Raw genomic sequence first — 14,511 nt, forward strand, 5'->3', positions numbered from 1 at the left:
AAATGATGTGTGTGGTAGAAGATGGAAGAAACAAGCTTCTAGCTCTGGAGGAGTTTAGAGTCTGAATGTACTGATACTTTGAACAAGTCAGTTTGGTATACTAAAGTAAGCACGAACGACTGTGGGAGTTCAGACAACGTGATCTCTGATGGGAAGAATCAGCGAAGTCCATTGAAAGAGGCAGTAACTCTTAACCTGAGCCATCAGGAGTAATATGGTCGAGTCTGCTCAGTACCTGCATTGAGGGTTGCCGTTTTTGTTTTTTTTTTGTTTTTACCTTTTGATTGTGAACATTTTTAGGTATACAGAAAAGCTAAAAGAATGATATCATGGATACCTGTACACCTATCACCTAGATTCAACAACTGTTATTGTGATGTCATACTTGTTTCTGTATTTGCGTATATAGTTATGTGCGTATGTGTGAGTTGTATTTCAGTTGTTTGTGAGTAAGTTACAGGCATCATGACATTTTCACCCCTTAATATATCCTTTGGCATTTCCTAAAGCCATTCTCCTACATAACCATAATTCCACTACCAAAAATGGAAGAAAATTAACAATAATACATTAATGTCTCATTCAAATTCTCTATTTCAAATCTCCCTAATTGTCCGTGTCTTTCATAGCTGTTTTTTTTTTCAAATCTGGGTCACACGTAGCATTTTGTTTTCTAATTCCCAGATTTCTTTTATTAGAAGGCAGCCACCTTCTAATCCCACCTGTTCAATTTTTGTTTCATGATGTTGAACTTTAGAAGGACCAGACCAGTTTTCTTATAACTTAAAAACATTTTTTTATTTATTGATTTTAGAGAGAGAGGAAGAGAGAAACATGTATATGTTGTTTCACTTTATGTATGCACTCATTGGTTGATTCTTGTGTGTGCCCTGACTGGGGATCAAACCCACCATCTTGGTGTGTTGGGACAGTAGTCTAACCAACTGAGTGACCTGGCCAGGGCTTCTTGTGCGTTTGTTGTTGCTACTTTACCAAGGGAAGTTTCTTGCAGATTGAAGATTTAAAAACTTAAAATGGTCAGGTGTTTTGTAGGTGAGATCTTGCCAGGTTGTCAGGTGTTTTTCCTGACATTCCATCTTCAGTAGTTAATGTACCTTCATCTTTATTTGCAAAAATAATACATGGCAGTTGTAAAATGTTAGAACAATTTGGAGATCTATAAAATATAAAGTGAGAGTTCTATTTAATCTCACCAGTATGTAGCCCTGAGATAACAGTGGGTCATTTTGGTGAACTTATATTATTTCCCATGTGTGTGTGTGTGTGTGTGTGTGTGTGTGTGTGTGTGTGATGTCATTTCTTAGAAAAACTGTGATCATCTATATGCGTTGTAGTAAAGCTTCCTTTTTTATTTCACTAACTGTGCTTTCTGGATGGAGATCTACAGAAGAGGTGGCAAGGGTTGTTTTTTATCGTGGCTGGGATAAACGCATGCCAAGCCAGCCACATTCTTTCCTCCGTGTTTAAGATGAGACACACCCAAATGTAAAGTCCCCGGCCCGGGATTAGCTATGTGGCTGGTGCCCACAGAGCAAATATTTTCCTCTGTCTGAGGCTCCCTAGTTCATATAGGAATTGAAGCTTGGTGTTTTGTGCCCTGTGTTCCAACAAGTTGTGGGAATGTGTGAGTAGTAAACTTTTAAGGGCTCTGCATTTGAATTCTGGCTCCCTCTCTGTCTGTTTTGGGTGGATCCCTCCATAGTCCTTTCTGTAGATATCAGGAGATCATTAGGTTGGCCTCCCTTGGAGGTAAACACGACACTCTGCCAACATAAAGTGATTTAGAAATGTTAATATATTTTACCTAGCCGAAGTCTCTACTAGCATGTGTATTTTAAGCCGTCATAAAACACACACCTGTCACGCTCAGGAATGTGCTGCAGGCAGGCATCAAAGACCGGCCGAGGGAGTGTGGGGAGTGTGTTTTGCTGTGTTGTAGGGTTGTGCCCTGACAACCTTCGTGAGGCCTGGGGTACCCACAGGGGAGTGGTGGCTAAATATTGACGCCCTTTAATTTATTCAAGAATTCTTGTGAGTAAGTTATTCATAGTTGTCCATCCAAGTGTCAGGGGGCTCAGAGGTAATTCTGTGGACGAAGGGTTTGGAGAGTGGCTGAACCGGCCCAACTTAGGGAACCCAGTGAGCAGAGCAGTCACGTGCACAGCAGACGGTCCTTGCAGCTCACTGGCCAGCAGGAAGTTGAGCAGAGGGGCTCTCTGGGCATTGCTGGCCTCTCTGGAAGGTACGAGCCTCCCCGTGCGAGCATTGCTGGCTCAGGGTGGCATGGTAGAACCACTGTGTTCTTGTTATTTTATTGTTGTGTTCTCCGTGGCAATGATGTCATGACTGGCATTTGGTGGGACACCAGGGTGTTGGCAAATCTTGTTATTAAATAGGTGAAATTATCTGTAATTTGGTAACAGGGCTTTTTGCATCAGGCATTTTGTAAAAGAACAAAATGATGGGAGGGTGGGTCCCCACATCTTACTATTTTAACTATTTGGTAAAAAAAAAAAAAAAAGACGAAGAGTTGTCATTTTAAGCACATTAAAGAATTCATGCATTTAAAAATATATTTTAAAAGCCGGAAGTTGCTGACTGTGTTAAATATGCATTTTCTCCATCTTCTATTATCCATTCTAAGTAACCAAACAAGAAATAAGTAGTAAAATGAATACAATAGCTGGAGGGAGTTTCTGGAAGGCCGCGAAGGTGGAGGGACTGAGCTAAAAGGGAAAGAGAAAAGCCTCACGGAGGTGGATCACGGTGTGGGGATTGCCGCGGGGGTGGGGGTGGTGGTGGGGGATAGATGGGGTGGAAGAAGCATGGGGGGGTGAACACAATACAGTGTGCAGAGATGATGTGTTGTCATTGAGCACCTGAGGCCTGTATGATTTTGTGAACCAGTGCCACCCCAATAAAGTCAGTAAGAAAGGAAAACAAATAAATAAATAAAATCCAAATAACGGCAGGCCATGCTGCCGAAAGTGAAGAGGCACTGTTCCAAAGAGTTGGGAGCCACGAGATAAGATTGTACTTTTGGGTTTGGGGAATCATTGGAATTGATGACCCTCATTTTTTTCCCTCCTTAGGACAGGGATGATAAAACGGACACCGTAGGGTTGCTCATGAGGTTGAAACGGGATAATATACCTTTAGAAATTGAAAGGAAAAGAAACACCGTTCCAATTCCAGTCCAGTTGCTTTCCTGAGCGGGCAGGATGGTTCAGTGCAAACAGCACGGGGGTTGAAGTTGCACAGACATTGGTTTGGATTCTTTGCCCTGTAGTCTGCATTCTTGGATGAGTTTTAATCTCTCTGAATCTCTGTTTCTTCAGCCATAAAGTGGATTTTATCATATCACCGTTGCAAGATAAGATAAAGTGCCTGGGCTCTCCCTAGTGCCTTGCCGGTTCTGGGTTCTGGAATCTGAATGTTCTCCTGGGGGATGGGTGAGGCAGGTGCCCATGAGTGTGGATTCCGTTTGCTGTGCCTCCTATAACTTCCCTTCGACTAATGACCTTGCTGCTGCCTCTCTGTTTGCAGTGATCCTGCAGAGTGCCACACCCGGGCATGGACACCTTTTCCCGCATCTGGAGGAGCACGGCTGGTAGTGCCATCGCCCGGTCCGGAAACTGCTAAGGCCATCTCAGAGGCGTGGGCGCCAGGAAAGGAGGGAGGCGTCCCAGGGCCACAGAGCCATGCCTTTTGGCCTAAAGCTTCGCCGGACACGGCGCTACAACGTCCTGAGCAAGAACTGCTTTGTCACCCGGATCCGCCTGTTGGACAGCAATGTTATCGAGTGTACACTGTCGGTGGAAAGCACGGGGCAGGAATGCTTGGAGGCTGTGGCCCAGAGGCTGGAGCTGCGAGAGGTAAGGCAGGGGTGCTGTGTGGTGTGTGTGTGAGCGAGAACCCACCCGAAGGACCAGCCACCTGTTCCCTGACGCCTGCCATGCTCTCTAGCCTCAGCCTCATGTTGAGAAAGAATCGTATTATACTTAGCCTGCCTCTTAAAACCTTCAGAGCAGAGAGGCAAGGACACCACCTAGAGCTTTCCCAGGGTGGCGACCTCCCTTTTGCTCCCGCTGGTGAGGAGGTTTTGGGGGAGTTGAAAATGAGAGACTCTCCTCGCCAGAGCTTTGAAAAGAGCTGAGTGGGTCGCAGGAGCTGAGGCATTCCAGCTGCACATCGAGGAGAGAACTCTCACCCAGGGGTGGAGGCAGCTACTTTTATTTTTGCTCGTTGTTTCCATGTTTTCCTTTTTCAAAGGGAAGGAAAGGAAAATGAGCATTTAGAGTGAGTCTAAGCAGCGAGGCATTTTGTGGGAGCTTGGGACATAGGCGTTTTGTTCCTTTTTAAGATTCCTCCTGACTCTTGTTTGCTTTGTATTGTCTATGGGACTGCTTTGGGCTTTAGACAAACCCAGGGCCGGCCACCAAGACAGTAGTGTCCTCACTCTTTAGGAGACTGTCCCTTGGGGCAGTATGTCCTTTCTAACAGGCAAGCCCTGCACTTTCCCGGCTTGCAGACATTCCAGAGAAGAGACGTGGTGAGTAACCCACACAAGCATTTGTGTCTTGAGAGCCATGTGTCATATTGGCCAGTGGGTAAGGTGGTATGGTTGAATGGTTGCCAGGGCTGAAATGACTGTAACCCTCTGAGATTCAAGCCTTACGGAGGACAGAAAAAGCTCTGTAATTGTCCTCGGCCCTGTGGCATCATTGCCTAAGATCTTAGGGCAGTGGTCCCCTACCCCCGGGCCGCGGACCGGTACTGGTCCGTGGGCCATTTTGTACTGGTCTGCAGAGACAGAATAAATAACTTACATTATTTCTGTTTTATTTATATTTAAGTCTGAACGATGTTTTATTTTTTTAAAAATGACCAGATTCCCTCTGTTACATCTGCCTAAGACTTACTCTTGACGCTTATCTCGGTCACGTGATACATTTATCTATCCTACCCTAAAGGCCGGTCCGTGAAAATATTTTCTGACATTAAACCGGTCCATGGCCCAAAAAAGGTTGGGGACCACTGCCTTAAGGTGATGGAGAAGAGGGGCGGGGTACCTGTTGCAAGTAATTGATTAGTGGTGTTTGATCCCCTCGTGATCCACCTTCTCTCCATGTGCACATAGGAGTTGGGGTCACAGAGGGTCTTCTTCTCCCCTTGGCGTCTTCCACAGGCTCACTCTTTTTTTTTAATTTATTTATTCATTTTAGAGAGGAGAGGGAGATACAGAGAGAGAGAGAGAGAGAGAGAGAGAGATGAAAGATAGAGAGAGAGAAGGGGGGGAGGAGCTGGAAGCATCAACTCCCATATGTGCCTTGACCAGGCAAGCCCAGGGTTTTGAACCGGCGACCTCAGCACTTCCAGGTTGATGCTTTATCCCACTGCGCCACCACAGGTCAGGCCCACAGGCTCACTCTTATCCTCTGGGGGCTGTTCTGCCTGAACACTTCTGTCTCCTGCTGGTCTTCATGTTTATACTTTGCTTTCAGAGGTCAGGTCTTCCTTTGAAATTTATTTTTCCTGTGTAGGAGACCGTCCCGTCCTGCCCAATAGGTATGTGTAGCTGACACAGTAGAAGAAACACATTTTGACCTTGCTCGTTGATGGCAGGCTCTTTTTTGCTTATCAGTAACCCATTTGGGTATACATATTTAAACATAGGTGTGTTCTTCTTTTAAAGGAAGAACCTTAATAGTGTAGATCATTTGGGCAGGAAAATTTTAAGTTATAGATCATTTAAAAATTTACACAGTGGTTTTACTTCTGAGTATTCCCGGTAACTCACATTAGAGTAAATAAGTATTCTTCACACACCCTGGGAGGCATATAGCATGTGGTTGGGTAGTTACCAGCGCAGGTTTTGAAGCGTTAGGCTTGAGTTCAAGTCATAGTTCTGTCACTTTTTAGTTAGGTAAGAAAAGTTACTACACTTCTGGGCATCAGTTTTCTCACCTGGAAAATGGGAATAACGGCACTCACTTTACTTTCCTTTTAGGGCTGTTGTAAATATGAAAAGAAATGCAGTGTAGGAAATGCGTAGCGCTCTCTCTGGTAATATGTGCTTGTTCCAGTTGGAGAGTCCTTTTCATTGAAGAAAATCTTGATCAACCGCAAGGTGTCAGGCGCTGTTTTAGGACTTGATGACATGAAGATAAAAATAAGGTGCAGTGTTGTCGTTCAGATATGCACCGATGAGTAGGGGAGTCCAGCATTTAAACCAGTGAGAGTCAACCTGGTCCCTACTGCCCACTAGTGAGTGTTCCAGCTTTCATGGTGGGTGGTAGCAGAGCAACCAAAGCATAAATAAAAAGATAGATTTAACTATAGTAAGTTGTTTTATAAAGATTTATTCTGCCAAACTGAGCGAAAATCTGACATAAAGTACTTGGTAAGTAATTATTATTATATGCTTTAACTTGCTGTAACTCTGCTTTATAAATTTTATAAAATAAAGTTACTTCCCTACTTTATAAATCGCCAGTACTGTGGAACCGGTTAGAAAATTTTACTACTAACAGAGATACAAAAGTGGGCGGTAGGTATAAAAAGGTCGACTACCTCTGGTTTAAATTAACAATTGAGCTTGAGCGTGATCCACGCCGCGATGCAGTGGAGGGGCAGCCGCGCTTCCCTCGCAGATGTGCCGTGCCTGGCGCGCACCACTGACCACCGCAGCCCTGGCAGGGGGAGAGGGAGCCTCAGTGAAAGATGAATGAACCTTCGCTCTTTGAACAGGGACTTGAAGATACACAGGAGTTCACAGGTGGAAAAGAAGGCAGGGTGATCCAGGCCAAGGGGAACTGGATTTTTGCAGATCCAAGAATCTGAAAGGGCAGGTACCTTCTTGGGGACTGAAAAGCCACCTCTGCAAATCAGCAGGTAGAGCTGCTGTGTAAGGTGCAAGGTGAGGCGTGTCTTGGAGACGTGGATGGTAATAATTACTCTCAGCAGACCATTGTTGCTGGTGGTGAGAAGGCAAAGGTCAACCCCGGATTATCCTACAACTGTGTTGTCACAAAGGATAAAGCCGTGAAGTCCACATTCTGCTGTCAAGTGTGTGTGGCAGTGTGACTGATCTCCTAATGCTGAGGTGTGGTTGCCGTGTAATGCCGGCTTTATTTTGACGTGCCCCAAACGGGCGCATCCACATTAGAGCACATCACTTTCTTTTCTAATTGTGCGCTTTTGTTCTGTGACAGATGACATGGAAGGTATGGCCTTTTGTGAAGCAACCCTGTAGCTACTTCTGAGCTGCAGGGTGAGACAGAGCAGTCTAATACTTGGTTCTTTTGTGCACCCACACCTCGGGGAGGAATGCACTCTCCACCCAGCAGCCGCAGCAGGAGGGGGCAACGCAGGTCTGCTCCACTCACGTGGCTTTGTATTGGGGTCAGTTTCCAGAGGGAGCTGATGGCGCTTTAGAGGAGAAAGTGGCAATCCATCCAAAATATAACAACATGTGGAGTCCTGATCAAAGTTTGGAAACCAGCTTGTGGTGGATATTTGTCCTTGCCATTGGAAGTGCCCTATAGTGTACGTGAATCCTGAACTTGACGATAGCTTTATGTTAGGATAGGAAAATTAATTTTGATTTTTCTCCTACTTTAATTTCAATTTGTGTTTTACCACTTCGTTTTGTTAGATCATTTTGTTTTATTTTATTTTTTGATACATTTATTTATTTATTTTTGTATTTTTCTGAAGCTGGAAACCAGGAGAGACAGTCAGACAGACTCCCGCATGCGCCCGACCGGGATCCACCTGGCACGCCCACCAGGGGGCGACGCTCTGCCCACCAGGGGGCAATGCTCTGCCCCTCCGGGGCGTCGCTCTGTTGCGACCAGAGCCACTCCAGCGCCTGGGGCAGAGGCCAAGGAGCCATCCCCAGCGCCCGGGCCATCTTTGCTCCAATGGAGCCTCAGCTGCGGGAGGGGAAGAGAGAGACAGAGAGGAAGGAGAGGGGGAGGGGTGGAGAAGCAGATGGGCGCTTCTCCTGTGTGCCCTGGCCGGGAATCGAACCTGGGACCTCTGCACGCCAGGCCGACGCTCTACCACTGAGCCAACCGGCCAGGGCACTTTTATTTTTTTTTAAGCAGTTTTTGGTTTACAACAAAATTAGGAGGAAAGCAAAGTTCTGTGTACCTCCAGCCTCAACCCACCATCATCAGGTCCTCCTCCACTGTCAGCATCCCCAAACACAGGAGGACATTTGCTATAATCCATGAACTCACATTAACACCATTATTCCCCAAAGTTGTTTCTAGGGACAGCAAATACAGTCAAGCCCAGGGAAGCTAAATATAATAGGGTTCCTACTCTCAGAAACCCTCGAGTTTAGAGAATAGGAAAAACAAGCAACAAGGCAAAGGGAACAGCCCGTGCCAAGGCACAGAAACAGGAAAGCACGTGGAAGCGTCAGGGAAGGGCAGAGTTTTACGGCTATGGGACCACAGTGCAGGGTGTCCTGGCTGCGTTCACTGGGCTGGTGTTAACCCAGGCAGGCTGACTCCACCGTTCGGATCCCCAGGGATTTGGAGGCAGAAAAGGGGCTGTGCTATAAACGCTTTGGGGAATACCCTTGTAAGTTCTGGAGATTAAAAAAAAATGTGTTGAATTCAGTCTTTCAGTTATTTTAGTTTTCTATTAAATACACTTTACATCTTTTGGGGAATAAGTCACTGCCGTGAGATGGAAAGCCATCAGAGGGTTTCAAGGCGGAGCCTGTCGTGATCACCTGTCATGTTAGGGAAAGAGCTGAATAGCAGGAAAGGATGGGGGTTGTGAGGTGGGGAGGAGCAGAGGTGCTAGTTAGGTAGGCATAACAATAATCCTGGCAAGAGGAAAGAAAATGAACTCCTTAGGGGAAATAATTATTTTTAATTTTTAGCTTTTGGCCAGGAATTCTTTTAAAGGAAGAGATTTAAGAGATGTCGAAGCTCAGAAAATTAGAGTTATAATAATATACAGTCACAACATATTTGCATCAATGGATCTCACGCCTTTCTTTCCCCCAGATGAAATCTGCGGCGGAACTTTAATGTATCACATGGAGCTAGTCTCTTTGCACCCGGTAGGGCTGTCGGACGTTCCATTTCCTGGTTTTCTTCCTTCGCCGCCTCACCGACACAGTTTGAAAAATCACTGAGCTAGGTGAAGAGAAATATTATAGTTAAAACAATGTGGCCCTATGGCTGGTTCTCATGTTTTAAAAATAAATACCTAGAGAGAAAGCAGAGTTTAGTGGCTAGGCACATGAGCTTGGATAAACAACCCGAGTTGGAATCCTGGCTGCTCTTCTTGGCTGTGCCATCTTGGATACTTATCTAAGTACTGGATCACCTCAGTTTTCTTCTCTGTGAATGGAGATGGTCATAGTAGCAACTGCCGTGATTCTTAGGGAGAATGAACGAGTTTGTTTTTGCACAGTGGACAGAGTATGGATGGTGCTTGGCACAGGGTGGTTAGGTAACTGTCTGTATTTCAATATGGCGGTCTCCTCTCCAGGACTCCACACACGCTATCTGGACTCTGCTACCAAATTTTCAGGGAGTGGTCTCTCCCCCTTTTATAAGTCTGCTTGCTTCATTTTTTTTTTTTTTTAGAGAGGAGAGAGAGAGGGAGAGAGATGGAAGCATCAACTCCCATATGTGCCTTGACCAGGCAAGCCCAGGGTTTCAAACTGGCGACCTCAGCATTTCCAGGTCGACGCTTTATCCACTGCACCACCACAGGTCAGGCCGCTTGCTTCATTTTTAAATGGCTTTCTCATGATTACAAACAGTGATCTCACATGGAACCAAAAATCTTTCAGTTACTGGAACAATGATTATTCATTTCAGATGGTGTTGGCCAATGTGACAGCCACTGTCCACATGTGGCTGTTGAGCACTTGAAGTGTGCCCGTTTGAACTGAGATGTGCAGGAAGTGTAAAGTACACATCGGATTTTAAAGACCTAGTTTGGGGAAAAAGTTAAAACATTTCATTAGTCATTTTTATGTAATTACCTATTGAAACCATCCTATTTTGATTATATAATTTTAAAGAAAATTTATTAAAATTAATTTTACATCTTGGTACTTTTTTCATCCTAGCTACTAGAAAATTTAAAATTAAATCCGTGGCTTACATTATATTTCTTACCAAACAGTGCTGTTCTAAGAACGGCAAAGGAAGCCATGCAAACAGTAATAAATAATACAAGGAATTCTAATAAAATGTAAAAGCATGCTAGAATCACTTCCTTTGGGGATGATCTTGACTATAATTAAACAATGATACATGGAGGAGGGCTAAATAATTTAACAGAGTTACCCAAGATACTCGTCGCAGCTAAAGCCTATGAAGATAGAGAACTGTTGTTCTCTTAGGAAGTCCAGCATTCTTGAGAATGTGAATTCGATAACTCCTGGGTCTCTCCAAAGCCAAACTAGGAACCCTGGTTAGTAAAAGAACCTAAAGAAAAAATCCAAAATCATTTCATAGGTGATTATCTTCTTATTTATCTCCCTTTTTCTTCTGTAGATTTATGTTCTTCTAAAAGCTAATTTATCCAAAGCTATCAGCTACGGTAGAGATGCCCATATTTTACTACTTTCATAATGGCTCGACTTTGTAAATCTTAACATGTATTTCCTATCATCAAAGAGAAGCTAACTTAACCTTAAGGATATTCCTGTGGTTTGCTTTTGTGCCAGTCTTTTGGGAATTGGTAACTTAAATGTGACTATGGGAGTGCTTGATTAAATGGAACACCTGATTTCCTGACCCTGTCAGATAAGAGTGGCGTTTGCTGGATTTTGTAGCCTGTTTAACCACATCCAAGTATGTTTGTATGTGCAGTGGACTGAAATAATCAACACTTAATCAGAATCGATTGAAAGTAGTCTACTCAGAAGATTTCTGGTCTTTGAATTTGTATTGCTTTTTGTTTTTGTACAATAATATGAAATCTTATTAGTTTAATGTCAATTCTGCAAGGTAAATTGAAACCAATGTCTATTTTTAATTCATAGAGATTGTAGGTGAAATCATTTCTAGAGTCTTAACATGTACATCTTTTTTATTTGCATATTTGGTATGCTTTTTCTCAGTTCTGATATTTGCTTCTTGGGGCTATGTTACTGTGCAGTTTCTTTTCCTGTACTTTTCTGAAGAGACTAGCAAGGAAAATGAAGATGGTACAGTTGTTGATTATAGATGTGTCAGCTGTAGAAATCCCAGACCTACCCAGAGCAGAGGTTGATTACACACAAGTTCTTTTTTCATTATCCAGCTGATGTGCAGTGGCTTATTTTCCAAAGCCATTGGAATGTAATTGTGTGGAGTGCAGTGTCCGCGTCTACCAATAGTCATCTTTAGAATGATTTTCCATGCCTCAGTGAAGTTTTAGTGCTTTATATAATTCCTGTATGTTTTATATGTAGGCATACCACCTGTCTGTTTTCTAACTTTACAACTGAAATCCTGGGTACTACAGGCAACCTATGCCAACTTAATGCAAGAAATTTTAAATATTTGCTTCTGGATGATTAACTCTTCAAAATACTGGAGATAAGATCATGGATTAAATCCCTAGGAATTGCCAAGGCTGTGTCTGTAACCCTTACCAATAGCATTAAAGCTGTGCCTTTGGTGGCAAAGTTGGGGGGAAAACCCTCAAGAAGTCTTTTCCTATGAATTGCCAATGTGGGGGATGACACCATCCCTACAGATAAATGAACAATGAATCAAGAATGCTCCAGACGTTTTTTATTTTTTTGGTGACAGAAACAGAGAGAGGGACAGAGAGGGACAGACAGACAGGAAGGGAGAGAGAAGAGAAGCATCAATTCTTCATTGTAGCTCCTTAATTGTTCACTGATTGCATTCTCATAAGTGCCTTGACCAGGGGGCTACAGCAGAGCAAGTGACCCCTAGCTCAAGCCAGCAACCTTGGGCTCAAGCCAGTGACCATGAGGCCATGCCTGTGATCCCACACTCAAGCCAGTTACCCCACGCTCAAGGTGATGAGCCCATGCTCAAGCCAATAAGCCTGTGCTTAAGCCGGTGACCTTGGGGTTTTGAACCTAGGTCCTCTGCATCCTAGTCCAATGCTCTATCCACTGCGCCATCACCTGGTCAGGCTCCAGACTGTTTTTAAAGAGCCTCATTCCCTACAGTCTTTTCATGATACCAAAAGTGAGATCTTACCTTGACACTAAATTATTCACACATCACTTTACCACTGAAGAAACAAGCATATTTTTTGAGCGCATGCAAACACATATGCTTCCTCTGTTAAAATGCAGAACTCCAAACCAAGCCAACTAGGAAACTACTCTTGAAAATGACAATTCCATGTGGCTCCCTTGCGGTGTTTCTTAGGGGAGCATTTTTGGTAACCGATTCAGCAATGCGGTTTCTCTCCCTGGGAGTTGATTCTTCTGTCTTCTCTCATCATTGCAACGCATGCATTGCAGAATTCATGGCAGCAGAGCAAAGAAACCCGGAGACGTAAAAAGGGAAATATCCACCACCTTCTCCTCACCCACATGGCGATGTTCAGCAGTGAGGCTCAGCTTCCAATATTTAGCTGGAGTGTCAGTTGTGAATAGGCCTGGTGTGGTTGGTCCCCGCTGGGCCTGATGGGAATAATGGTCCCTTGGCTAATACCCAGGAAGTTGGTTGATGCACGTGTTCGTTCAAGTGAGCTGTTAGGTTCTGATTCCATTTCTTGTGCAGCAGAATGAACTTGCGCTGCATGGTAAACTTGAATAGCGCAGAAGAAGAACTTTGAGATGGTTTCCCCCCCCTCTACTGAATACCCCAGAGGAGGGACAGAGCTGGAATAAGAATGAGGGAGTGGGGTGGGAAAGGAAAAGGTTACTTTGGGCATAGCTTCACAGAACAGGGTGGGGATGGGGAATCTTATGAATGGACTTTGCTTCCTACTTGATAACTGAACTCAGCACTTCTAAAATTAGTTTGTTCTGGCTGGGAGTAGGTGGGAACTCTGTTCTCCATATTACCTGCTTCCTCTAATTCTAACCAGCACTGGAAACCCCATTTTTAAAGTAGTTCTATAATTATTTTAACGGATAAATTGCAAAATGAGTTACCCTGAAACATGTGTCCTATGGAAAAGGCTGTGTTGAAACAAGGAAAAAAAGATCTTATGCCATAAATGAGTTTTTTTTTTGTATTTTGGGGTGTTTTTTGCATTATAAGTGATTTGCCTTGTTATTTAGAGCTTGGTATTATGATGGTTCAAGTCTGTGACATACCATTATTTCTTCTGTACTTCATCATCCCCCCTTTCAGTGTACACACCTGCATGTGCATTTATCTGTGTATACATGTGGGTGTGTATGTGAACGCTCTGGAATGTTCTCGGGTTTTCTTGGGGGCAGCTATCAGGTTTGGTTGAATGATGGGGGGGCAGGAATGAGAAGAGGAAACTTAAAATACTATAGTGCCTTGAAAACATCGGAGCAGTAAAAAAAAATTATTTTTTTAAATTTTCTTTTGAAAAATTAACTGCAGAATGTTTATGCACTTACTGTGCACCCATTATAATTTGAATGTTACTAATTTGAGTGAATGTTATAATTTGAATGAAGTACAGCCCATAAAATTATACCCCCCAAATGTCAAGACTGTTTCCAGTGAAGGATAATAAATCATGGCTGGCCTGTTAAGTAACTGTCAGGTTTGCCCTCCCTCTCTCCACCCATGCTCATAAAGGGGCTCTTTTCCAACTAAAATAATTATTACATCGCGCATTACTGTTTACATATATTACCTCATTTATTATATGCAAACTCACTGCTAGCCATCCAAAACACCCTTCCACGGCACCACAGTCCTGCAAGGCACTCAGTCATAATGCCCAATCCCTGTGGCTCCTTTCCAGACAGTTTCTTAAGTATCCAGATTACCTCATTTTAAGATTTGCCTGAGCCAACATCATCGACCCCCCAGGACAGCATCAGACTGATGTCCCATGTCCCACCACCTGTCATCGGATTCTAAAGAAAATCCCTGGGACATACTGCTTCGCGACTACATCTTTTCTTACACCTTTTAGTTTTATATGTTATTGATGGGCTTTCCAGCATTGATGTTTCTCTGCCTTTTTTCGTTTAGTTCCAGATAAACCTCTGTTTTCTAATTCTGTGGTTCATAGTTGCCAGTAGTGCTGATGAAAAAGATTCCTGAGGCTTACCTGCTTTATTTCCCATGGGGAGGGGACGATGGCAGCAGCAGCAGCAGCAGTAGAAGGCGCCATTCAGGAAGTGGTTACTTAACATGTGCCCCCCCCAATGCACAGCTGATCAGCGTCACCTCATTTACACCCCTACGAGCCTGGGGGTGATCAGTGTACTCATCACCCCCATTTTACAGATGAAGAAGCTCTGAGATGACTAGGCAGACGGGTTGGGGGAGGCTCTGTACCTTGGCCACAATTACTAAGGCAGTGAGTGCAAGAGTTGGG

The 14,511-nt window shown here is 44.0% G+C and overlaps 1 protein-coding gene across 6 annotated transcripts in view; it reads left to right on the forward strand.

Moving 5' to 3' along the window:
* PTPN14 (protein tyrosine phosphatase non-receptor type 14) overlaps positions 1-14,511 on the forward strand; it is a 172,624-nt gene that overhangs the window by 68,852 nt on the left and 89,261 nt on the right. For 5 of the 6 annotated variants that reach the window (XM_066261371.1, XM_066261369.1, XM_066261367.1 and 2 more), the window contains one exon: positions 3,568-3,896. In XM_066261371.1, coding sequence (XP_066117468.1) covers positions 3,723-3,896 — 174 coding nt within the window. In that variant the 5' untranslated portion in view covers positions 3,568-3,722. Of the gene's footprint in view, positions 1-2,227; positions 2,264-3,567; positions 3,897-14,511 lie in introns of those variants that run through there. The other variant, XM_066261372.1, reaches the window with a different exon arrangement.

The sequence above is a fragment of the Saccopteryx bilineata genome, chromosome 2 (genome assembly GCF_036850765.1).
Source record: "Saccopteryx bilineata isolate mSacBil1 chromosome 2, mSacBil1_pri_phased_curated, whole genome shotgun sequence".
Taxonomy (NCBI): Eukaryota; Metazoa; Chordata; class Mammalia; order Chiroptera; family Emballonuridae; genus Saccopteryx; species Saccopteryx bilineata.